Here is a 24,310-nt window from a genome sequence, read left to right as displayed (position 1 = left end):
TGGCTTCAGGGCCTTTTCCACTCCTTGGGGGCGCTACGATATAATACAGACCTCATTCACCAGAACTAATTGGGACAAGTCCAGTACACACACACACACACACACACACACACACACACACACACACACACACACACACACACACACACACACACACACACACACACACACACACACACACACACACCCCTCCTCTGTGATCTTCTCAAAGCACCTGCTTTGAACGCACCCCAGCACCCTCCTGGTTGCATCCTTCTCCTTTTCTCCCTCACTTGCTGCCATGGCTCGCGCTGATGTCGTCCGGTGTTTGTTTTTCCATGTACATGTTTGTTTCTATGTCAATGTTTTTCCATGTACATGTTTGTTTCTATGTCAATGTTTTTCCATGTACATGTTTGTTTTTATGTTTATTTGACTCACCCGTGATGATTCTCCCCTCTTGGAGAAGTGATTAGTTGTTTAAAGACACCTGCAGACTAACTCTGTCCTAGATGCAATGGAACAAACACTGTGTTGTATGTCCGGCATGCTGACAGCACAGGTTAAAAAAAGAGAAATAAACAAACAAACAAAAAACAACAACTTCATGCTGTGCAGATTCCTTCATACAAAAGCCTAAAATCATGAGATCAGTCATTATCAGCACATCATTACTGAGAGAAGGTGACATCAAATAAACACAATCATTAATATTCTTTAAAAAAATGCATTTAATGTGAGTTTTTAAACTTAACTCAATTAGATGACAAGCTGAAAAAAAGCCATGTTACTGAAAAGACAGGCCATTAATGGGCTCGATGGCGACTACATGACAATCAAATAAGGATAAAATTGACGACTCAATTCAGAATTAAAAATCTGAAAACCCTTTGGAATACAGGCCTCCTCCGCACAATTGTTTTGATTAACAAAAGAAACGCAGTGTAGCAGCATCGATAGACAACAAGCGTACTCGGCTTAATCAACTTCAGAGACTCGTACCCTCACAGCACAGTGATGATTAAAGGCACGACGGCCGCCTTACATGACTGATTATCATTTGATCCCACAACTGAATCACTCAATAGAAAAATATATACATCTTTGCAGTGAACATGTTCACTGAGGATAGCCACATTGCACAATAAAAACAGCCAACGACAACACGGTAATTCCCCACAAGACAAGTCAGGTGTTCTTCTTTTTAATGGAGGGAGGGGGGCAATAACAACACTGTTCCTGGAGATGCTGTGGTAAAAACAAACTCAATTCTCTTTTCCCAGTTCAAGGCAGAAGGCGACCTGCGGACGTTTCTGTTTGGGAGCCATTGTAAACCTGACAAGTAGGAGGCACTTGATGTGGGGTGCTGCTGCTCCGCGCCCCCTAGTGGTGACTCCCAGGCACTGCAGGCCTGGTCCTCACCAGCACAAGGGCACAACAGCAGAGCCCCAGAAGGTGTCTACTCATTAAGGCAAAGCTCCACCCCCCCCTTTATTTTTTTGTTAATGCTGAATCCACCCAGTACTAGTCCGGTTCACTCTGGTTCAGGATCCGGCGGCGTTTCCGTTCCCTGCTGCGAGGAATCCGTTTCCCCGGAGCAAACCGTGGGTTCAGCTCCCCGAAGGGGCGTGTCCGTGGACGATACCAACACAGTGGGGACGACTGTGCGGCTGGGCGAGGGCGAAGGCGAAGGCACCGGCTCTTCCGGCGATGCGGTCGGCACGGTGCGCGTGGACCTTAAATCGGGTTCCGTGGGTCCCGCGCTGGACGGCGTCTGAGGCAACGCAGGCTCACTGGGCGGCGTGGGCGGGGCCACTGTGTGCGGTGGACAGTCGTGTGCGTGCGGCCCCTCCGGCCCGTGTGGGCCGGGGTGTGCGCACGAGGCCTGAGTCCGTGCCAGCTGCTCGGCACTGGGGTAGTAAGGCAGGAACGGGCGCTCGTGCGCGCAGGTGCGCATGGCCAGGTAGGTGTGCCTCAGCAGGTGGGGGAAGCGGGAGGTGAAGTAGGAGACAAAGTCGTCGGGGATGGAGCCCAGAGTCTCCTGGACCTCGACGGGCAGCTCCCGGTAATGGTGTTTCTGGGGATGAGGTCAGTTAAATGAACAGCTGAGGGCAGACAGCACGCTGGACACTTAATACAATTTTGACAATTTTTTAATAAAAGTCACAAATTAATTTCCTTGGTGAATCGGAGCGGGGGTTCTCAACATGCTGTGCTCAGACCCCCCAGGGGTCCTCCAAGAGGCTCAAGGGGGCCTCCACTAAAACGATTAAGTTAAACATCAGCCTGACTTCAGTAGAAGATGTGAGCATCTTACTTCCACCGTTATCTGCCTGACGACAGCAGAGCCACTGAATCATATCTAACATTATTTACGTGCACTTTACTGCACATAACTGTTTGTACAAACAGTTATGTGCCCAATCCCATATACATGACTCTATTCCTTTTACATCTATTTTGTACCCCCACTTTGAATTATCTTTTTGAGTCTTATTTTATTTTTATTATTGTATTCACTAACTACATTATGTTTTAGTAATCAGTTAGTTGCTAGGTAGGAATTAGGTTAGCTATTATGTTCGGTTTAGTTACTTTTGTGCATAACCTCCGGGTGCGTTGCAAAGACATTTCATTTCACTGCACGCACACTCTCACACACACTCACACTCACACACACACTCACACACTCACACACACACACACACACACACACACACACACACACACACACACACACACACACACACTCTCACACACACTCACACTCACACACACACACACACACACACACTCTCACTCACCTTATTCCTCATCGCCCTGAGCAGATCTCTGACCGAGCCACCCTTGTACGAGCGGAACTTCCGCAGGTCTGAAAAGAGAGGGAGCAACGTGAGTCGGTTGTCCCCGACGCCCCCCCCCCCCCAGCGGGCCGGGCGCACGCACCTGTCTGCAGCGGCACAGTGATGTGCTCCCTCCAGTCGCCATGGACGACACCCCGCCCCCCCCGCTCCAGCTGCCTCACGATGGCTCCGTCCAGCGGCTCCTTCTCGATCCGGTCGCTCACGTCCTGAAAGCAGAGTTCCCTGTTAGCGAGCGGCTCCGGGTCGCAGCGCAGGGTAAGCGCAGCTTTATTATTTACATTTACATTTACATTGTACCATTCATTTACAATGTAATGTAAATGAATGTAAATGTAAGCTTTATTATCTTGGATGACGGGAGATGAGATGACGCCGGAACAAGGCCCCTGGGAAAGAAGCCATTCTGAAGCTGGAAAACACATGTGATCCAGAGATGGAGATACTGATACTGCTGCTGATACTGGTACCGTCTTCTTTTAGTACTGATTAGAGAGCTCACCCTGCGGATAAGGAGTGAAATTACAATGCAACTACTGAAAACAGGACGTTCTCTTATTATAAGGATATGACTCCAGCACTGTCATGGTTCTTATTTTCGGCCATTGACATACTGTATGGCTTTCATGACAGGAAACTGTCAGCGAGATCCACAAATAAAATGTGAACTCAATGAAACGACGTTGTGTTACGCTGGAATAATAATTTTTTGGTTTTTACGATTTTTTTGGGGCATTTTCATGCTTGATTTGACAGTGGTGGTGGGGGAAGAAAGGGGGGGGGGGACAGAGAGAGGATGACATGCAGTGAATGGCCAGGTGCCGGAATCAAACCTGGGCCGCCGTGGTAAGGACTGAGCCTTGAATATGGCGTACGCTACCTGGCGAGCTACCGGGGCGCCCCACGCCGGAATCATTCAACAACAGCTGAGAGAGGCGAGTCAACAGATAAACGTGGAAATACGCAAGTTGAGTTGAAATGCGAGGCGTCGGGGCTCTGACCTGGAAGAACTGCAGCTCCCTCTCCAGGCTCCAGAAGAACGGGTGCTTGAGGACGCTCTCGGCCGACGGCCTCCGGGGCGGCTCCATGCTCAGCATCTGCTCAATGAGGTCTCTGGCCACGATGTCGTCTGGAGGGGGGGGGGGAAGAGAACGAGAGAGAGAAAATGAACGAATGAGAGAGAGAGATATGCAAGTATTTAAATCAATGTTATATCAACTTGCAGGGATGTGGTTTGGAATTATGGGCCAGGGCCAAATAGAGTTCTAGCTCGTTTGATAGTCACACCTTCCATTACCCCTGGCCATTTTCACGATGACATTTTAATATTTTTAATATTTTTTAAACCACGTGGGAAAACGTCCTTCAAATGACCCTGGTCCCGCCGTCAACAGCCGTATTTTGTATTTGTTCATTCTATTTGAAAAGGCATGAAACGCGGCAAAATTGAGTAACCGCGACAATAACATGTGTCGCCCTCGCCGCCCGCGGGACCAGATTATTTGAAGGCACCGTCCGGGCGGGGCCCCTCACCGTGCTTGTCCGGCTGCAGCAGGTCCAGGCTGAAGGCCCCCAGCAGGATGTTGGCCTGTCTCTGCAGGGACTTGCCGAAGGGGTGGCTGCCCTGGGACACCACGTAGTAGAAGACGCAGCCGGCGGAGAACACGTCCACGGTGCACGTCTGCGCGGGGCAGAGGGAGAGGGGGGGGGGGTTCAAAGCTGCCACCGGGGGGGGGGGGCGTCTCCGGTCGCCGCCAGGACCGCCACTACCGCGACGTTTTAGTTTCTGATTAACTACCGTACAAATTATTACAATGAAATGGTTATGATTTTATTTTTTTCATTTTCTTATCCACCTTACATTCACTTCAGCAGGGGAAGCCGTCAATATTGGAACGCAAAAAAAAGTTGGCAGGACAGTTCATTTGCCTCAACCCAACTGGACATCGTATTTATGACATTTGGCTCAACAAGAAACACAAAATCTGAAAGGAGACATACGAAGAATCGAACGCTTTGAGAAAAGGGTTGCAATACCTCAATATTAAAAAAAAACCACAAACGCTATTGAACATGTTTTCACGGCACTCCCTGCAGCAATGTTGATGCTTTGCTGAATTGAATGAATGAATGAATTGCTCTTTGACAATTTAGTGTTGGCGAGACTTGGCTTCATTCGTCACTGGTTGCCGTGGTGTTACTGACCACGCCCTCATTTTCCTTTTGGAACAATGCAGCTCGTTCACTTAGCTGCAGGTTTAACAGCTTCCGTGGTTCGAACACAAGAAACGGCGGCAGAGTCAGTCAATCTTTTTAAAACCCATTTTAATAGATCTGCTTTTATGTGATGTCGTCCCCTTTCTTTATCTGCTCAATTTTTTATTTACTAATTTTTTTCTTTATTATTTCTTATTATCAAATTGAATTTATTTATTAAATTTTTATTGTTTCTTTATCCGCTTTGAATGAATTGAATGAATGAATTTGATTCCTGTTTATTAATGTTCCTTTGCCTTTTAATTTCACGATCTGAACATTCTGATTTTATTTAATCCGTCAAAGCACTTTGTAAACTGTGTTTTAAAAGGTGCAATATAAATAAAGTTATTATTATTGTTTGAGTTACATGTTGTAACCTTTCTTCCGCCATTTTCCTTTCCGTCCAGTGAACATAAATCCCAGATTCCCCATCTCACCGGGTTGTCCTTGCAGTCCTCGCTGAGGACCTCCGGGGCGATCCAGCCCTCCGTGCCCGGGACCCCCGACCTGCGGCTGAAGCTGTGGCGTCCCACCGCCAGCTTCTTGCACAGGCCGAAGTCGGAGATCATGGCCCGGACACGTCCGTGGGCGTTGGGCATGGACACCAGGATGTTGTGGGGCTTCAGGTCTCTGTGGACTGGAGGGCGGAAGATAAGAACTGAGGACACACACACACACACACACACACACACACACACACACACACACACACACACACACACACACACACACACACACACACACACACACACACACACACACACACACCTACCTATGTTGAGGGAATGCAGGTGAGCCAGCCCAGACATGGTCTGCTGAAGGAGGACCACCGGCTCCAGACCATGACGCTCAAAATCCTTCCTCTCCACGTACTGGTGGAGAAAAGGAAGAAAAACAGGCTTTAAGGAGCTGCTTGGGAGGGTTTCTTGATGCTATCTATCCAAATTTCAAGCATTTACATCTTCTGTGTTGTACGAAACCATTGTTTTTTTTCATCCCTGTTTTTAAGTATTTTAATTATTTTAAGTATTGTTTGATTTGTCTTTGTTTTAAGAATTGTTCGTGGCAGGACAATCCAATTGCATTGTGTCGGAGGCCAGATTTTCAAACTGCGAGACCTGCTTAGCGGTCAACCTCTAAAATAAAGAAAAATAAAATGCGAAAGCAGCTTATTCTTCAAATGATCTTCATACATTAATATATAAAAAAGCTTAAAATGTAGGGCTGCCCCTTGAAAATCAACAAGTCGAATCATCAGTCGGTTCCCGCCAGTATCATTGAACAGCTGAAACTGATTGAATGACAAAATGGTGAGTCGGGTCCAGCCCTATTAAATGTTCTCCATCTGAAATTGGCAAAGTCTCCCTGGCAAATTGGGAAGAAAATCTGGTTAAATAAAAGCATAAAGTCATTCACCGCCTCTGTATTTCACTAGCAGGTAAATAAATACTGTTCACTCCTACTAAAGCAGCTCAACGTAAAACACATCAACAGGAAGTGGTTTGGGGCTGTGCTGACCTCCTGCAGCGAGGCGGCGCACAGCTCGATGGCGATGTACTGGAACTGGCGGTCGCGCTCGGTGCAGAAGTAGCGGATCACGTTGGGATGCTCGTCAGACTCCCTCAGCAGCTGCACCTCGCGGTCTGCGAAGCTGAAGCATTCTGGGAGGATCCTCTTCACCGCCACCTGACGGTTGTCAAACTGGCCCCTGGTGGAGGACAGATGGTACTACACTGTGAGGGCGCTCTGCTAGAATGTAGTATTGCTTTAATGAATATAATGCATATTAATATGAACAATAAAGTCTGCTTATGAATATCAAAACATATGATAATCATTACAGTGATCTATGGACATTTACAGTATGAGATCAGACTAAAACTAGTTTTAGACCCCCTATTATTTCTGATACAGTAAGAGATATACAGTATATATTAGTAATACATTGGCTAATCTTTATTAATTTCAACCAAATCATAGAAAGGCTCTCTACATTTTAACCAATTAAACAATTATTTTTGGAATGTTCATTTGAGAATATCTCTGAACTAGCAATGTTAATAAACGTCCTGTGCTAAACACCAGCCGACCTGGAGCTGAGGACTCCAGGTTACGATGCACTTACTTATACACGATGGTTCCCTCCGCTCCGTGACCCAACACGTTGCGGGGGTTGAAGGTTATGTTTCCAACTCTGACAGTGTTGCCTTCCTCATCTGATCAAAATGAACAGAAAATCAATATGATGCACATCAGAACCGTTAAAAGATACTCAAAGGACCAGCCGATGCTTTCCTATTTTCCTTGTGATTTCCAGAGATCAGAAGTGTCATACATCATTTTGGGACAATTTCATAATGGTGACAGCCCTAGTCACGGTGACAATATTTCTTGGAGAATAAACAGAGTTAAGGAATGTTGTTGTATTCAAACACAGTCTGCTTGCTTGTATTACAGCATTGTAAAACCATATTGCTGGAGTGATATTGTAACACTTCTTAATATTTTTGCAGCTCTAGTGTTTTTATCTTTCTCTCACCTCCGTCCTCGTGCTCGTTGGCGGAGCTGCCCAGCTCGGACACAGACAGGTTGGAGTGGTTGGAGGCGCGGGGCGTGCCGGTGGGGGTGCTGTGGTCCGAGCTCTCGGAGCGGGCCCGGGCCACCTCCAGGTAGTCGCTGTCAGGGGCCAGAGCCAGGCCCAGGTCGGTGGGCGGGGAGAAGGGCTGCTGGCGCTGGAGCAGCTCCAGCCTCTCCTCCATCTGCCGCTGGAATTCCTGGTGCTGCAGCTGCTGCTGCTTGTGCACGCTCTGCCAGAGAGAGAGAGAGCGAGAGCGAGAGCGAGAGAGAGAGAGAGAGAGAGAGAGAGAGAGAGAGAGAGAGAGAGAGAGAGAGAGAGAGAGAGAGAGAGAGAGAGAGAGAGAGAGACTATGAAGTTGGGGTTGGGTTTTCATTCGTCTGTGCAGAAAATGGAACCACCAAGTCTGTCATTTCTTTCTCACTTGTTTTCTCGCCCTTTTGCACCTCAATATCGGCATGAGTACTGGGTAGACTCCTGAACCCGGTCACCGTATGTCACCAGGATGCGTTTACGTAAAAAAAGGACCTATGCACGACTCATCTACTCTCTGCATTTACATTGTTTTTGAGGATTTATTTTTGTGTTTTATTGTTTTATCAAATCACCACTGTCTGCAAAATGTGTTAAGTGTGATCTGCATAGAATATATCTAGTCGGGTGTTCTAATGCTATTACAACAATAATAACCAGAGCCCATCCACAAACATTCTCAGAAACTTTAACACAACCCACACCACTGTTCCATCCACTGACCGCTGGCTCACTAGGTGGCGTTGTCTCACTCACATTGGGGTAGGTGATCATGAAGGCCACCCAACCGGCCAGGAGGAAGGTGGAGAAGATGATGGTGGCCATGTCCTTGAGCATGGAGTCCACGGGAGCCTCCGGCTTGGCGCTGCGTCCGCTGAGCCTGGGTTCCTGGACGGAGGTCTCTGGCTGCGGAGGAGGGGGGCCGTCGTCCATGTTGCTGTCGTTGGCCTTCTGCAAAAAAGGGGGGGGTCAACAGAGGTGCAGTGGTATGCATGTAAAGCATTACAAGTACACACATACAGATATCTGCAGACATGCACATGCAGATTCTATTTAAGATATATTTTTATAGATAGATAGATAGATAGATAAATATAGTATATTGATCCCAGAGGGGAAATTAAGGCTGAACAAATACTGTTTTTGTACTTTTGCAGAAAACCTTTTAATCACATTTTTAAATGCAATTTTAGGCTTTCAATTGCTAAATCAATAAGTAATACTTTTTGATCGAAACACACACACACACACACACACACACACACACACACCTCCTCTATGATCTTCTCAGTGGTGGGTGGGATCACGTTGCCCTGGTTGCGGGGCAGGCTGTCAGGGAAGCGTTCCAGGATCTTGGTGTGTGCTTCAGGAGGCGTCTCATGATGACCTGTAGGAAAAACAGATTCCTCTCCCTTTACCTCCTCCCACACCCACTGTAACATCACTCAAGTACGTTCTTTTCATTTAACGGCACTGCCGTTCACCACACAATTCATTTCATATCCGGCAGAGATCAGTTTGATCACATGACCCCGATGGCCTTCAATAACTAAGTGTGTAAGGGACGGTTCTGTAATTATTTTTATTTTACATAGAGAATTTTCCTTTTCTTCTGGAAGTTTTGCGCTGGAGTAACCAGAGTACTTTGTAAAATATCAAAATAAAAACATAAAAAGATTTTATCACATGGATGGATGGTGATTTTTGTTGCCAGTAGATCAGTTATACCTTACAATATTATTTCCTACTTTACAATTCTGCCCTCCTAATGACATGGGAACCACTACTAGACTATTAACTGAAAAAAAAAAACAACAACAGCAAAAAAAACTAACTGTCCAAATTAAATAATCTCATCCAGTTACCGATGAGCAGGAGGTAGTTCCTCATGAAGTTGATGCGGTGGCGTTCTCGCAGCGCAGCGTTGAACTTGACGCTGGTGCTCGGGGTGATCACACACTCCTTGTCCTCGTCCGCCTCCCGGCTGTCTGGACCCTCCAGCATGGGGAAGGTGCTTCCCCGGGGCTGCACACACACACACACACACACACACACACACACACACACACACACACACACACACACACACACACACACACACACACACACACACACACACACACGACTTTCAGAGGTGTGTTTTCTTTATGAAGACCGAGACAGGATGTAAATATTCTTTCGGGAACATGGAAAACACTGTGTACTGTGTATGAAGCACTACAGGAGGCAGAGCAGACTCCCATAATGTCTTCTTAAACATGATGTACTATATGGTTAAAATGCTAATATTGGCGCCCTCTGCAGCCTAGACGTCCTGGAATAGGAATTCCTCCTTCTGTGACCCCTTCCCAAAGCCGCTTCCATTTCTTTATTTTTTTAATTTTTTTTACCACAAGTGTTTTTTCTGTTTATTTTTTCCTCCCTGTCCGATTGCGGCATGAAAGTAATACTCTTAGAATCGCCGTCTCTGAACGAGGTGGTTGTGATTGCCCCGTTGTTCGACGCATCTCAGCTCAGTCGGCTGAATCTATTCTCTCAATACTGGATCAACTGAAAAGATTCACACGGGTTGACGCCCAGTGAAGGAATAGAAGGTTTAGGTCCGATAAGACTGCAGGATGCTGTGTTTTTGAGCTTACGAAGCCCTTTCAGACTCTAGTCTGATTAAGGGCGATTTAAATAGACTGGTGAATAACTAAATAAACTGGACTCGGCTGCTCCCTGGACTGTGACCGGAGGGTGCAGCGACCGGGGCTGAGACCACCACGACCCTGGAGCCGGGTGACACCGACAGGCGACACGTGTGTTTACCACAGGCACAGATCAAACACGCAAGGGTGACACCCACAACGCAAACGGGGAAAAGCTAGGACAACGCTAAAGTAAAATGGTGTTGTTTTTAAATAAGAGGGGGGGGGGAGATTCCTCACACACCTACACGGGGGAGAAGTGCATCCTAGATAAACCGGAAGTCCTCTAAATATTCAAGAATGAGAAAGGGGCTTTCAATGGGTAAAGCTTTGGTCCAATTTTTCTGATGAAGGTTCTTTTCAAATAAACTTATTTTAATAGCAAGTTTAGACGGAGTGGGAAGTCTCCTGAATGCTTCTAAAGAAAGAAAAAGTACTTTTCGGGAGTTTTCCCCTGCTCTGCCAGTCTGCGTTGGCGTGTGAAAGATGTCGTCGCCACTCACCACAACGGTGACGCCGTCGTGCACCAGCGAGGGGGAGGCGTACAAACTGGTGGAGTATTTGCCCACGTACAAAGTCGCCCTGAGGAGAGGAAAAGGCAGCGGTTAAAGCAAATATTAGCTCAAAGAAAACAAAACAAACCAACTTTTCATTCATTATTAAGAATTAATTCTCGCTGTGGAGGAAGGGAAACCGAGCTGGCTTGAAGATGTTTCAGACCCCGTTTGCCCTTCGATGGAAACAGGAGAGAACCAGATCCCTTTTCCACAACACAAACACCATGCAGATTCAGCGCTCTAGGCGACTGCGGAGTTCCATGACACGGCAGGTGCGAATAAACCGACGAAAAAAGAGAAACAGAACTAGGGAGTGAAACCAGAGCAGACCAGCCGAATCCACCTCTTCCTCACGTTGAGGTAAAAGTCTCACATGAATTTAATGTTCTACGTTGATGATTTAACCGTCTCATGCAACGGGGATCGGCCGGAGGAATCCCTGTTCCCTGGACGAAAAGCTTCTTGCAACGTAGACTCCTGCTTTTCTCAACGTTGCGCTCATCCACACAGACGTCAGAGCCTTAGTGAAGGAATTTATAAATGTTAGCCTCTCAAGGAGAAATTATTGAAAAACTCAAGGGACCAACCTACAAAATATGTAATTATTCATTAAGTTCTTCAATGAAAACTGATAGATTTTTGGAGAGTGCCTTCGGTTATGGGAAAGATTCTTAACCCATATCAGGGTTTCAGAGAGTTTAATTTAATACTTTTTGAGACGTTTTAATGACAGATTTTAAGAAAAGACTCGTTATTCAATAAAGTATTGCAGGTAAGTACTTTATATGCAAGTATGAGGTCGAGTGCTAGGTTTAGGAGTTGATTTTATTTATGTTTTTTGACAAGGACAGATATATGGATAAATAAAATCATACAAAATGTCTATTTAGGATGATCTTAAATTGTCATCTCCTAAAAAGACTTTTAACACAAAAGGCTCCACTGAAGACTCCAAACCTCCAGCCCTGTGAACCACTTCCACCAGCACTGGGTCCCAGTATGCTTACATCAGCCTGTCCTTGGGCTTCTTCTCCTTCGGGAAGGGGTACCTCCACTGGGTGATGCGGCCCACCTCTCCGGACATGAAGGTGAGGTAGCGCAGGGTCTCCACCGCCACGTTGGTGTGCGATACCTTACGCAGACCCTCCCTCTGCCAGATGTACATGGCCACCACGGGGGAGTTGTAGTTCTGGACCCACTGAACGTCACCGGACTCGCTGTCCACGGTCACCACCAGGCCGTCGCCGTTGGAGACAAAATGAGCCATTTCTGAGGGGAGGCAGAAGTCAGAAAGACTCTCACACGGGAACAGTGTTTTCTTAATGTTTAGGGTGTTTTAATTTTTAAGATATATCTCCTTTCTCCAAGGATACAAGTAGCCCGGCCCTAATGGTGCTCGCTTGGTTTGGGACATGTGAGAAACAGAGCCGGCACACCCAGATACGGTTGGCAAACTTCTGGTGCAGATTTATAGTCCTACAAATATATCTATTTTTTTCAATTTCATATAGCAATCCAAAAATCGTATCTCTCTTAGTCAATGACACATATGTCAATATCAAGGCCTGATTAAAAGCCAATCAATTCTGACAATCCATTTAATGTGGCCCATGTGCTGGTACAACATTGAAACGCGAGACGCTGCCGTGCTCCACTCACACGCTTTTATCAGAGAATTAATAGCGGCCAAATATCCACCAGATCATCACCAGATGTCCCATATTCTCTGTCTCTGAGCCAATCACGGCGCACATACGAAAAACACCATCTTACGTTTTTGTATTTACAACAAATTTAAAATGTGTTGATGAAAAACTTTCACGATGGCACCATTCCTGGATTATTGCACCATTTGCCGCCTACTACCATGGCACAACGGTGCAACACACATAAGGTTAGGTAAGAGGCATGTGAGGTAAGGCATATCCATCTTCAGACTGCTCCGAGGCGGTTTTTTACAAGCATTTTAACATGTTTGCCGATCATGTTCGAGTTCAACATATCAGTCAATGAAAGTTGACATCTTTTATCGACATATTGAATTTTTCGCTTATTTTGAGTATTCTCTGCAGATGCTGCGCCGACGTGCGTCAGGTGTGTGTCAACAGTGTGTGTGTGTGTGTGTTGTAACGTTAGATCAGTGAATCTTCCGCGGCAACTTAGTTTTTACTAAAGAAGAATTAGCACCAAAGTCAACGTCACGCTTCGTCACTTTAGAATCAGGCCATGGACCTGCTCACAGTACATTTAAGTTGTGTATCGATGTCGTCGCATCTTTAACGTTAAAACCGGTTTGGCATTATAGGCCCGTTCTTGTGTGTCCTTTCAAGTTTCCAAGCCATTCCTAAGCCACACAATTTGAGATACGAAAATTTTCCTTCATTAAAGAGTTTTGCTGAAAACAACGACCTTATTTGTTGTTTTGTTAAAAACAAATAGAACTGTGATCCAAATGTGTTTTGTTTAGCTGTGCAGTTCTAATTTTATACAAAAAAAAAAGGAATGTCAGCACAAATACTATTTTGCTTTATTAATCAGTTTTGCTGGTAACAAAGACTTTATTTGTTATTTTGTAAGAGACAAAAGTAAAATAATAAAATAATCATTGTACTAAATGTCCAGCCCCTGATCTTTTCGTAACCCTCAGCACGGCCCTCGGTCAGTTTGTATCTGACAGCCCTGGTCGATAAAGTTTGGCAGGTGAGTACGACCGACACCCATAATAGACAAGAACTGGAGATGGGGTGATTACGTAACAACCGCGCCGGCTCTTTGTCTTACTGTATTTGGTGTCGTCGTCCGGAAGGGTGGAGGCGTAGTCGGAGTAGGTGGCGTTCCAGCGCAGCTCTCTGCTCTTTGTGTCGTACATGGTGATGGTGTACTCTGGGGGGGGGGGGACAAGGCTGTGTTATGAAACACCATCCAGTCTCGGAGTGAGCTACGTGAAAAATGAATAACATGCAACGTGGAACATCCGCACTCTGAGCGGTAATGTCCGTTTGGAAAGTACAATGACAGAGATTCTTATTCCCCCTCCATCGCTTAAATGGGAATTTTAACGCGAGAACGAGCACCGCCGGCTCCAAAACAAACACAAAAGGAAGAAGGAGGAAAAAAATAAATAAATAAATAAAAAGGGAACATTTGTTGCTCTGTAATTGCCGTCGTTGTGAGAATCTGGGGGCCTTAAAGGGGGCCAAATAATGTTGAGAACTCCCGCGCTGGAAACACATAAAACACACAAGGACATGAGCGAAAGGTTCCGACGGGAACAGGAGTTGAGTTCTGAAAGCGGCGACGGTTTCCGCATACTTCAGGGAGTTTGATCCGACCTCGTAGTAGTCAACAAAAGCAGCCCTGCCAAACTTGGATTTCATTGCTGGGAAACCCGACAGGTCTGCCCCGAGAGACGGGAGGGGTCAGAGCGGCTCGTACTCATATTCGGCACTTAGAGGATCAGCCATTTAATGCTTTGTGGGCCAGCAGCAGGACTTTTTTTTTTATTTTTATTTTTTAATGAATTCTGTCACAATAAGAGGAGGAACACAGACCGTCGGGTGTTCATCTCCGATTATCAACGCTCAGATGCGCCAGCATTAAGATAACTGGGCGTTCCTCCGTCACACCCTCACATTATATCAGTTTGGCCACATTCCCACCCTCATTATCACTCCGCCCTCCGCGCCGCCATGGATCCCGCAGGGGCCGCGGAACCCGATCCAAAGTGACATTTAAAGAAAAAAAATCCTAAGGTTTGACGTGTCATTCAGGCGCGAGAAGCGTTGACGGCATCATTGGCAGTTTCCAGTTTCTCCTGCTTCTCCCAGAGGCTGGGGATCGACGAGCGAGGACAAAGCCAAACAGGATCCAGTGTTGGTGTAGTAGGGCGAGAGACACTTGGCCCCGGCTTTTACATGAGGGCCCGAGGAGGATTTTCATGCTCTAGACCGCCGCCCCCCAGCTCCCCCAGGGATGTGCCCTGGTGGGTTTTGTGTGTGTGTGTGTGGGGGGGGGGGGGTATAGGGACAGAGAAGGTGAAGGTAGAAGGGCTACAGTGACAATACAGGTGGAGTAAAGGAATCAACATTGAATTGATTAACTGACGGATCAGCTCCGAGGCGTGGAGTCAGTAAAGCACCGCCCGTCTTGAGCAAACTTGACGGAGTTTATGGTTTTAACAGCTCTTCCTTTATCTTTGGTTGTGGGTCCAGGACAGTGTGTGAACCTTATTTTTCTCTCATACAAGTTGTTTGGACAGGCTAATATGACATGTTTTAAGCAATAATATTAAAACTAAGCAAATTATTAAACTTTTATATGCTAAAATATAGTCATGTGAATTTATTTTTAATTTAAATTGCAAATATTAAAAGGTTGATATTGAAAGGGGTAAATTTTGAAACTATTTTCCTTGCATGCATTATTTTTTATGTTTAACAGAAGTGAACATTTGAATACTTCGTATTTATAAATTACCTTTCTTTATGTCGAATATTGGGACGGTTGGGGTTAGGTATTGAATGTGCATGTATGAGTCAGTGCAGACTCCGCAGACTCCCACAAGAACATCACGAGCTCAGAATGGAGCAGCTCTTTAAAATGCAGCTTTCCCGGCAGAGTGGAGAGCCTCAACAATTCCAAAAAAGTTCATTTGAAGCCAAACACAGCGACCAACCACGACAAGCGGCAGCATCAGCTGGGCTTTGGTCCGTTGTTATGGAAACAGTGTGCTCGTCATTATTCCCATATCGGCACGAAAAGCGATCCAGCTTCCTTAACTCAAAAACAAATAAAATAAATAAACAAAAACAACAGAGCAGCTTGTGTGGACTGTACCTGTGCGTCCGAGGTAGAGCAGAGATGAGGAGGGACAGAGCATCTCTGCAAAGGACGAGGTCAAAGTCTGCTGCTTCTCCCCGGTCAGGAGGTCCACCACGTACCACAGGTCCTGCTTCTTACCTACACGTGCGTGCGTGCGCACACACACACACACACACACACACACACACACACACACACACACACACACACACACACACACACACACACACACACACACACACACACACACACACACACACACACACATCTAGTCTCATCATCTTTTACCTAACAGTGATAACATGTCATAAATAAAATCATGGTGATGTTTAACTTCTAATTATTTAGCTGGGGACCCACGTGGAACCTCTTGAAGGACCCATGGAGGTCCTGGGACCCCACATTGAGAACCTCTGACCTGGCCGGAACAGCTGCATTACTATTGACTAAATCACATACTGTAGTTATAAGTAGAGTATTAAGGGGAACAGATGTAAACTGCATGTAGGTCAAGTCAAACAAACCCAGGTGGCTCTCTTAACGTCTTCCTATTGCATCATTTTGGGCGTCGGCCTACGCTGCCTCTGCACCATTGTCTTCCAGTTCTATTGGTGAAGGGAGTGTCTGTAATAATAACGGCTAATTGCCAAATTGTGGAAGCGGTTTGTTCTCTTAACGTCGTCGCACCAAGGAAAACAGACGTGTGTCCTTAGCACTTCCTCAAACGCAGGCCTCTTCTCAGATGGACAGATAGTCGTTTATCTTGCACAACATGGGTTTTGCAATGAATGACCATTTAGGCCGACAGGATTAACATGTTTTAGGGTTTGCAAATGGTTTTAGCAGCAGCAAGTGGCCCGATGAATCCAAGCGGCAGATAAGCGGTCCAGGCCTCTGACGGCTGTCAATTCAAAAGAGCTGGAAGCTACGACCACAACTGGAGAGGAGCGGCTTTAAGATAGTAGTAGTCAAACTGGAATCATAACTTCTCTGGTACTGTATGCAACTACAGTATATGTAACCGTGCAGTGTGATTGGAGACATGGTGCAGTTTGGCACATGCATCCGATGCTTCAGACCAAAATAAAACAGGCCAAGGCAAAGACACCAAGTGACTTCTGGAATAGTAGGATTTTTGGGCTATGAATGTTACCCGAACGTATCTTAATCACAAATGAATAAAATGCGTGCGTTTCCTGTTTTGGTGGAAGCATTTCTCGGCAGGAGGCAAAACAGGCGGCCAAACCTGTCGGGGAACTCACGTGGGCCATGGTTACCGCACAGTCTCGATTTTCGTGTTACTATTTTCCGAGATGCTTAAATTCGCCGTCTTCTGTATCTGTTAATTCCATGCTAAAGTAATGGCGCTTCCGCTCTTTCAAATGGAAATAACAAACGCAAAATGTGACAAAATTAAGAAAGTCCTTACCGCAAGCTGTTGGCGGAACCGTAACCAGGAAGGTTTCTATATCGTTGTGAATTTTCAGGGCTAATAAAGAATATTTGTGCTGACACAGTGTCCTTTAAGCGTGGCCACATCTTACCCATGTAAAGAACGCCATCGGAGCTGCGACACGGCGATGCCTGCACCAGCTCTGGGATGGTGAACGGTAGTTTCTGTTTGGACAAAGTGCGTCGGCATGTTGAGAAACAATTTACAGCCACAGTTCCCTGTTTGCTTTCTCTTAATAAACCTGGTAGCCCTTCCTGCGATACAGGCACCATCACAATCTTGCACACGTGAGCGACCTGTGCATGAGTTACCAAAATATAAATATATCTGTGGTTAAGTGGATAAGACACCTACAGAAAAAAGGAAATAGAATGGGGTGTTTTTAGGGGATAAAACTGTTTCCTCTTTACCGTCAGGCCTTCCTTGTTCTTCCCTCCCAGAGAGTAGAGGCTGCCGTCGTTGGGGTCGGGCAAAAAGGCCGGCCTGCGGAAGATTAGGGAAAAGTATTTTGGGATATTCTACGTATCTGCTGCTCCATGGCATTATGCATTTGATGTAATCAAATGTTGGCTGCCGCACGCACGCACACACGTTTTGATTTACACACACACACACACACACACACACACACACACACACACACACACGGGTCAAGAACACTTACTCTGCAACATGTGTGGGGACCTGAAGAACAGGATCTGTGTGAGGACACAGCAATACAAAGTAAACAGAGTGTGTTTCATGGGAAATACAACAGAGGAGCCTTTCAGTCCAGAGAACACGAAGCAAAAAAAACACCAGCCCCCTCTTCACAATTTAGATTTATTAAAACCTGTTTTTTATGTATTTAGACCAGGAGTTTAATACAAGGAATTAACTATTAATTGACCATATATCAAAATGCACTATTGTTTTTGTTTTGCAGTTGTCTTGAACATGGTCTAATATGTTCCTTGTCTGTAAACTATTTCTTCATGTAAAGTGTTTTTAGAGCTCTCCCGTCTTGACATATGAGCAACGGTGTCCGGAGTTCTGAATCTGTTGGTGGTGTTGTTTAACATGACATTGTGTTCTGGTCATTCACGGTCATCTCCCTCAGCAACTGAGGAAGTTGCTGTTCATAAAAGGAGAAATGGAACAGACAGTCAGAAGAGTGCGGGCGATAAGAAAAATAATATAGATTTCAACGTATTCTTAAGAGTTGTATTTCAGTTCTAGAGAAGCCGTCCAGTCTAGACTGCCGCCCGCGGTCAAACCACGGGTCCCGTGTTGCCGCTGGACAAACAGTGTGAAAACAGGGGTGGGACAGATGGTGTGTGTGTGTGTGAGTGGGTGTGTGTGTGTGGGATGGGGAGGGGGAGGGGGGGTTAAAGAGGTCTACAGTAGGACCTCAAGGTGTAGATAACAAAGTACTCCCGGGGATTATCCCCATTCATTTTACGCCAGCACCCGAAGAAACGTTTGGCCAGAAAACAAACATTGTTTTTCGAGTTCCTACAAAAGGAGATTCACTCAGGCGGCTTCACCTTCAAATGTTTTTCGGCTCCTTTCGGCTGGAAAACATCAGCGTGTCGGACATGCGTGTAGGAGGATCACTCAGTGACAATATTCAGTAGTTGTTTCCAGTTTACGGAGGCAGGTTCTTCAATAATGATGAGAGTATTAGCTGTACCCGGCCAGGTCCAAAAGACCTTCAGTGCGGAAACTCTGACGGGATTAACTGGCCGGCGGTGCTGACATTAACATGCTAATCATGGTCAGATTGTTTAGATAGTGGTGGGCGTTCTACCGCAGGGTTGATCAGGCTTGCCCACTGTGACTCTGATTAGCCGCTCTCTCTGCCCCTGGCCTCTATTAATGATTAGCTGCTCTGCGGGCCCAACGCGGCATTGGGCTGATTTCACTAAAAAGTTGCCAAAACTACAGAGAAAACCGCTAGGAAAACCAGACATTATAATAAATACCTAAAGCTTATTCTTCCATAAATGAAGGATAAGATAAAGAGAACAAATTCATAAAATAAATATACAAAATAAAAATGTAATGACTTCAATAACATTTTAATGTCATTTGATGAAAGAAGAATAATCACACCTTTTTTTTCCCCCCACCAATTTCAACTGACAAACTCGTGGTTTCTACACGAGTTCCACTTAATCACTTTGTGGATTAAATGCATAGCACCAATGAAACCTCCCAGGTGTTTTCACTTTCAACAAAAACCTAAAAGGATGTGTGTTTGTTTTTTTTTTTTTCTGCGGCGACCCACAAAAGCGCTTTGTTTTAGACTGGTAACCTGAACGGCAGAATGTCCCTCAAGAGGAGACAAACGAACAGGTTCCAGGGAGATAAACTCAGCTCCTCTTACCTTCTTTCAGCGTCCATTTGATGGAGCCGGACCTCTTGCTGACGGCGTGCAGGTTTCCGTCCAGCGTCGACACAAAGAGCAGGTTCTCGGGAAGGGACACGGTACCAGCGCTGCTAAAGCCCTGTGCAATGCAAGAACAAATGAACATGAACAAAACACTAATATGGAATGAGAAAAAACGTATAATTTTAATAATAAATGGTGAGATAAGAGCAAAGGGTCAGGTCAAAATGTGATGGTGAATAATAACCGAAGCCACTAATCAGTCACACACATTACTAGTCATCCCCTCCGTCACACTCCTTCCCCATCCAACCTCCCCCATGTTCCATGTACATGTTGTTTGTAATTTGCTTTGTTAAATTATGATGATCTATTTTTTGTTATTCCATGACACAGCCAGTGGATAAGCCCCTGGTAGGTATTCTTTGGGCTCTCCTGCACATTTTGTTTTCATTTTCATCTGAACTACACTTCTGTGATGTTAATAAACAAATAAAGGTTGTTGTTGTTCTTCTTCTTCTTATCTTTTTCTATTATTTCCTTAACCAAATTGCTCTACTTGCCATCCTGCATCTTCTTTGTATGTGCAATTAATAAAATACAACAGAGTAAACAAGTGATCGCCCCTGCCTAACTTCATGAGGTTGTGGCAAACTAAATAAAATCCCTCTGACCACTGAAATGGGGACAAATTCCATAGAAAACAGCAAACATAAGAAAAAACCTGTGTGCTGTGCCGCCGGGCAGAGTTTATGGCACTGTGGGAATGTCTGCAGATGGAGCAAAGGACTGTTTCCCTCATTACCCGGATACGGTAAACCCCTTGTTGGGGGGGGGGGGGGGGGGATTAGGGGGGTTGCGCCTAAGGGGATAACTGCTGCCCTGGCCTGCTTTCCAAATCAATGACCTACCACCTCCATACAAAGCTTACGCTCAAGTACCTGTTAACCTACAGAGCAAGGGAATAGTGAGGAAGCTACAGCGAGCAAGGTGAAGGGTACCCCCAGGGTTCTCTAAGTTCAATTGAAGCCTTTTTCAGACCTATTTAATACCACTTAAAATGAAATTTAATGCCAACTTCTGGCAAAAGTATGAAGGATATAATGGAAAATCGGTAAGGATTTTAAGCCCTAGAACATAAACACTTACCAAGTATTCAAATTTAATAAAACATTTTATTATAATACTCACATTCGTATTAAATACACAATATCTTTGTGAGGTGTATGTGTGTGTACTGTAATAACATAAAATTAAAAAGATCGGTATTTTTCGCATATATTCCCTTTCCTATTGCACCAAAAATCCAGTAACACGTGCTAACATCCAGTTCGTCATCAGTGGGAAAGGAAAAACCCGGGACAAATGACCCTCCACTACAGCTTTGTTCCCAAGCACACTGGAACAATGACACGCCCCTTTTCTGACGTGTTCATGACGCCGAACGTGATGCACCAGAAAAAAAAGGCACTTCTTCTGGCAATGGGAAAGGTATCAATCGCCTAACATTAGCTCATTTTGGTGTGAAAACGGGAGAAGAGATCCAACCCCTCTCCATGGCCAACACATGTGTAATGATTAAGTAACAGGCATAGTAGATTAGGATCATTAAGTGCAGTAATACAGTCTTGCTGCACCACCAGAATGTGTGTCAGTGAGAGTCACTAGACACAAAAGCCTGCAGTCCTCGGAGCTCTGCCTTCTCTATTCTTTCTCTCTCCTTCCTCATCCCCAGTGTCTCTTTCTCACTGCAGATTGATTTCAAATTTTTATTAAAAAATATTCTGACGGAATGATTGATTCCCTAAGGGACAAGAGTTAATACTATAAATAATAATAATAAATAGCTGCAGGCAGCAATACGCAAGGTCAAATTTAGTCGTGTTTGGTACGTACTACAGTTTTCCGGGTTCTGTGAAACGTAGCGTGAGTTATAATCTTCTGAGTTTGCATTGAATATTGCATAGTTGTTTTTTTTGTTTTCCACTCGTTGCGTCATAACTTTTAAAATGTTTCCTGAAATTTGTTTGTTCTTTTCTGTAACATGAGTGCAACTAACCGTTAAGGATGGATGTTCTGTCCACTCCTTGACTGACAATGCGACTTGCTTGGGTCGTACTGAGGAAAACCTGTTGTGATCAAGGGTCGTCAAGAGTCGCAGGGTTTGAGTGAAATGTCCCTCAAGAACGTTGTTTTAACAATTTCGAACGTTCCTGGATCATGCAGTGCAGACACAAAAGAAAGGGACGGTTCCTCCAAAGGTTCTGAGATCTTCCTGCGGTGCAAAGACGCAGACTGCAAAAGACTGTGACCGATTATAGTTTTTGGGGTTTTGTAAAGGCAGCACAAGTTACAGTTTTCCAAGTTTCTTTTAAACGCAGCATTGGCTCAAGTTGTCCGTCCATGTGTAGTAGGGGTATCACGATTGTCCAAATCCACGATTCACTATGACTTTCGATTTTAACGTCATGATTCGATTCAAACATATGTATTTTTTTTCAGCACTGACGGCTGTCCATGTGATCCGTCCAAGTGTGACCACAAAAAAAAACGAAAGACAGGTGGCGTTAGAAGAAGGACTGAGCACTGTCTCCGTCCAAAGACCGTGCACTGACTACAATAAATACATATACATTTAATACTTTCTATTTTACCGCTCCTTTCTAGTCATTCATATCCTTCCCTCAGGACTTCTTTGTAATGTTTACAGCAGTTCTTTCAGTTTCCATTGGTGGTTTGTGCACAGTGCCCCCTGTCTCGCAGGAGAATATCGCCACGGCATCTACACGGAAACGCGCAATATAATGCTGGTGCTCTCTGGTAGTGCACGCGCCATGAGTCGCACGGCTCTTTGCAGCAACTATAAAGCAAGCTTTAGACCTCTAAAATGGAAGCCAGGTAGAATAACAAAGCAGTTTAGATTTTGGTTGCACAGAAGGACGGTGGGCAGAGCCGCAGTGTGGGCGCCGTGCTCTTCCCACTCAAAAATAGGGAAGACAGGAGCACACGTGGGCAGCGGGGCACTGTGCACATATGAGAGGCAGACTGTCAAAACAGAGACAGGAGAAGGACAAACTCGTGGGCATACAGTTGGAAGACAGCAAACATGTGAAAACAAACAGCTCTGCACAACAGACTTTAATAACTGTATTTTACTTTAATCTTTCTATCATTTATCTTTTATATTCGCTTGCTATTTTAGTCCATATATTTAATTGGTGTTTTACTGTATCTGCCGACACACAATGTAAACTTTGTTTTTAAAGGTGCACAAGTATACATAAATACATAATACAGAGGATCATATGTTAAACTCCCCTGTGCCGATAATTAGGGGTTACATAGAGAAGCCAAGAAGATAATTAATATGTAGTATCTGCTTTGTACCTGGTGCAGATAGGCCCAATAAGCCCACAAGAGGAACCTGAAACTGACATCCACCAATAGGGAAGAGCTCCCTCCTATGAAGGAGAGAAGAAGAATGGCTTGAGAAGTCGTCCTCTTCAGAAACGCTCAGAAAGAAAACGAAGTGTCTGCACATGGCTTGCAGAGCAAACAGAAACCCTCACTGAGTCGCTGGATGCTTCCTGTGGATACAACAGCCTCGCCAACGAGAACCAGAAAAAAAAACAAAAACAATATGTTGTAGAGGGTTTAAGCTATGGCTTCAAACACACCGAGGGCATTTCATCTTTCTTATTTTCTCAAAAATGGGAATCTGAAATTTCACCCCGACACAAGTGAACCAAGCTCAAATAGACAGTCTCCTCTGATGTTGCTGCCTGCTGACCTTAGCTGTAAGGTGTCTGCTAAAGCGTGTTAGGATGGGATTTGTACCACAGCATCAACTTGCTACAAGGCAAAGAAACACTGAGGTGAACATTTTCTACAGAATAACTCTTTGAACACTCCCGCTGTAGAAAATATAATCAGGGAAAGGTCTTTAAACTAACAATAACGTATTGATCCCAGTGGATCCAGGCTCATCGTTGATACCTAATGTAGTTGCTTGGTTGCAAAAAAAGCATCAGTCACTGGGATCTCCTGAACCATGCTTCTACTTGTGTCAACAACGCGCAGCTGTGGCCGTTCACACTGTACCGTGAACCCACTTGCATCATATCACACAACTGTACGGAGAGCATTACAACAACAAAAATATTAATAACACCCGTCTGTTTATGTGGCCAATCATAACCTCTGCAGCACTCTTGGTTTCGCAAGCCAAATCTGCACCAACATCTGCTGACTGGCTGGTTTTAGGTCGGTGCCGATACATAAATGTTGACCATCTGAAAGTGTTAGGTTTAGCGAACATCTGCAGACATTTGTTTACAGTGCCACGGAGGTATTTTTAGGAAGTCCTTATTGTATACAGCCATGTACTGTATTTGACAGGTACAACACCGAGGCCTCTCCCCCTCCTCTCGTATTCCTTGGCTTTTTGACAGAGAGAAAAGTCAGACATTGCGTAAGTGTGCGTTACATAACACATCTCAACTGGGCGGCACCAAAGTGTTGGCAGGTTCTGAGTTCCCTGCTTTCTCCACGGCACAAGTTAAAGGAACAGTGACTTCCTACACAGCAACCAGCAGGCTGTAATCGAATGTTTTTCTTTTCATCAGAATACAACACTAATGGAGATACTCAGGCCCTCTACCGGTTAAAAGAACGATGTCGGGACGACGATCACGCTCACTTGATGCACATC

At 45.2% G+C, this 24,310-nt stretch overlaps 1 protein-coding gene across 1 annotated transcript in view; it reads right to left on the bottom strand.

Moving 5' to 3' along the window:
- Positions 1-692: 692 nt before the first annotated feature.
- Positions 693-24,310, bottom strand: part of ern1 (endoplasmic reticulum to nucleus signaling 1) — a 28,077-nt gene continuing 4,459 nt past the window's right edge. Inside the window, exons 2-22 of the mRNA XM_080008765.1 lie at positions 19,597-19,717; positions 17,893-17,926; positions 17,639-17,711; positions 17,320-17,392; positions 15,791-15,913; positions 13,736-13,837; positions 11,962-12,223; positions 10,901-10,979; positions 9,573-9,732; positions 8,979-9,094; positions 8,464-8,658; positions 7,639-7,906; positions 7,225-7,315; positions 6,618-6,807; positions 5,872-5,971; positions 5,537-5,736; positions 4,374-4,521; positions 3,842-3,969; positions 2,926-3,049; positions 2,784-2,851; positions 693-2,056 (exon numbers count right to left, since the gene is read on the bottom strand). Of these exons, the coding sequence (XP_079864891.1) occupies positions 1,514-2,056; positions 2,784-2,851; positions 2,926-3,049; positions 3,842-3,969; positions 4,374-4,521; positions 5,537-5,736; positions 5,872-5,971; positions 6,618-6,807; positions 7,225-7,315; positions 7,639-7,906; positions 8,464-8,658; positions 8,979-9,094; positions 9,573-9,732; positions 10,901-10,979; positions 11,962-12,223; positions 13,736-13,837; positions 15,791-15,913; positions 17,320-17,392; positions 17,639-17,711; positions 17,893-17,926; positions 19,597-19,717 (3,198 nt within the window). The 3' untranslated portion in view covers positions 693-1,513. The remainder of the gene's footprint in view (positions 2,057-2,783; positions 2,852-2,925; positions 3,050-3,841; positions 3,970-4,373; positions 4,522-5,536; positions 5,737-5,871; positions 5,972-6,617; positions 6,808-7,224; positions 7,316-7,638; positions 7,907-8,463; positions 8,659-8,978; positions 9,095-9,572; positions 9,733-10,900; positions 10,980-11,961; positions 12,224-13,735; positions 13,838-15,790; positions 15,914-17,319; positions 17,393-17,638; positions 17,712-17,892; positions 17,927-19,596; positions 19,718-24,310) is intronic.

This window comes from Zeus faber, assembly GCF_960531495.2.
Source record: "Zeus faber genome assembly, chromosome: 11".
Classification (NCBI taxonomy): domain Eukaryota; kingdom Metazoa; phylum Chordata; class Actinopteri; order Zeiformes; family Zeidae; genus Zeus; species Zeus faber.
Note: the sequence above shows the minus strand (reverse complement) of the source record. Positions and strands in the feature narration are given on the sequence as shown.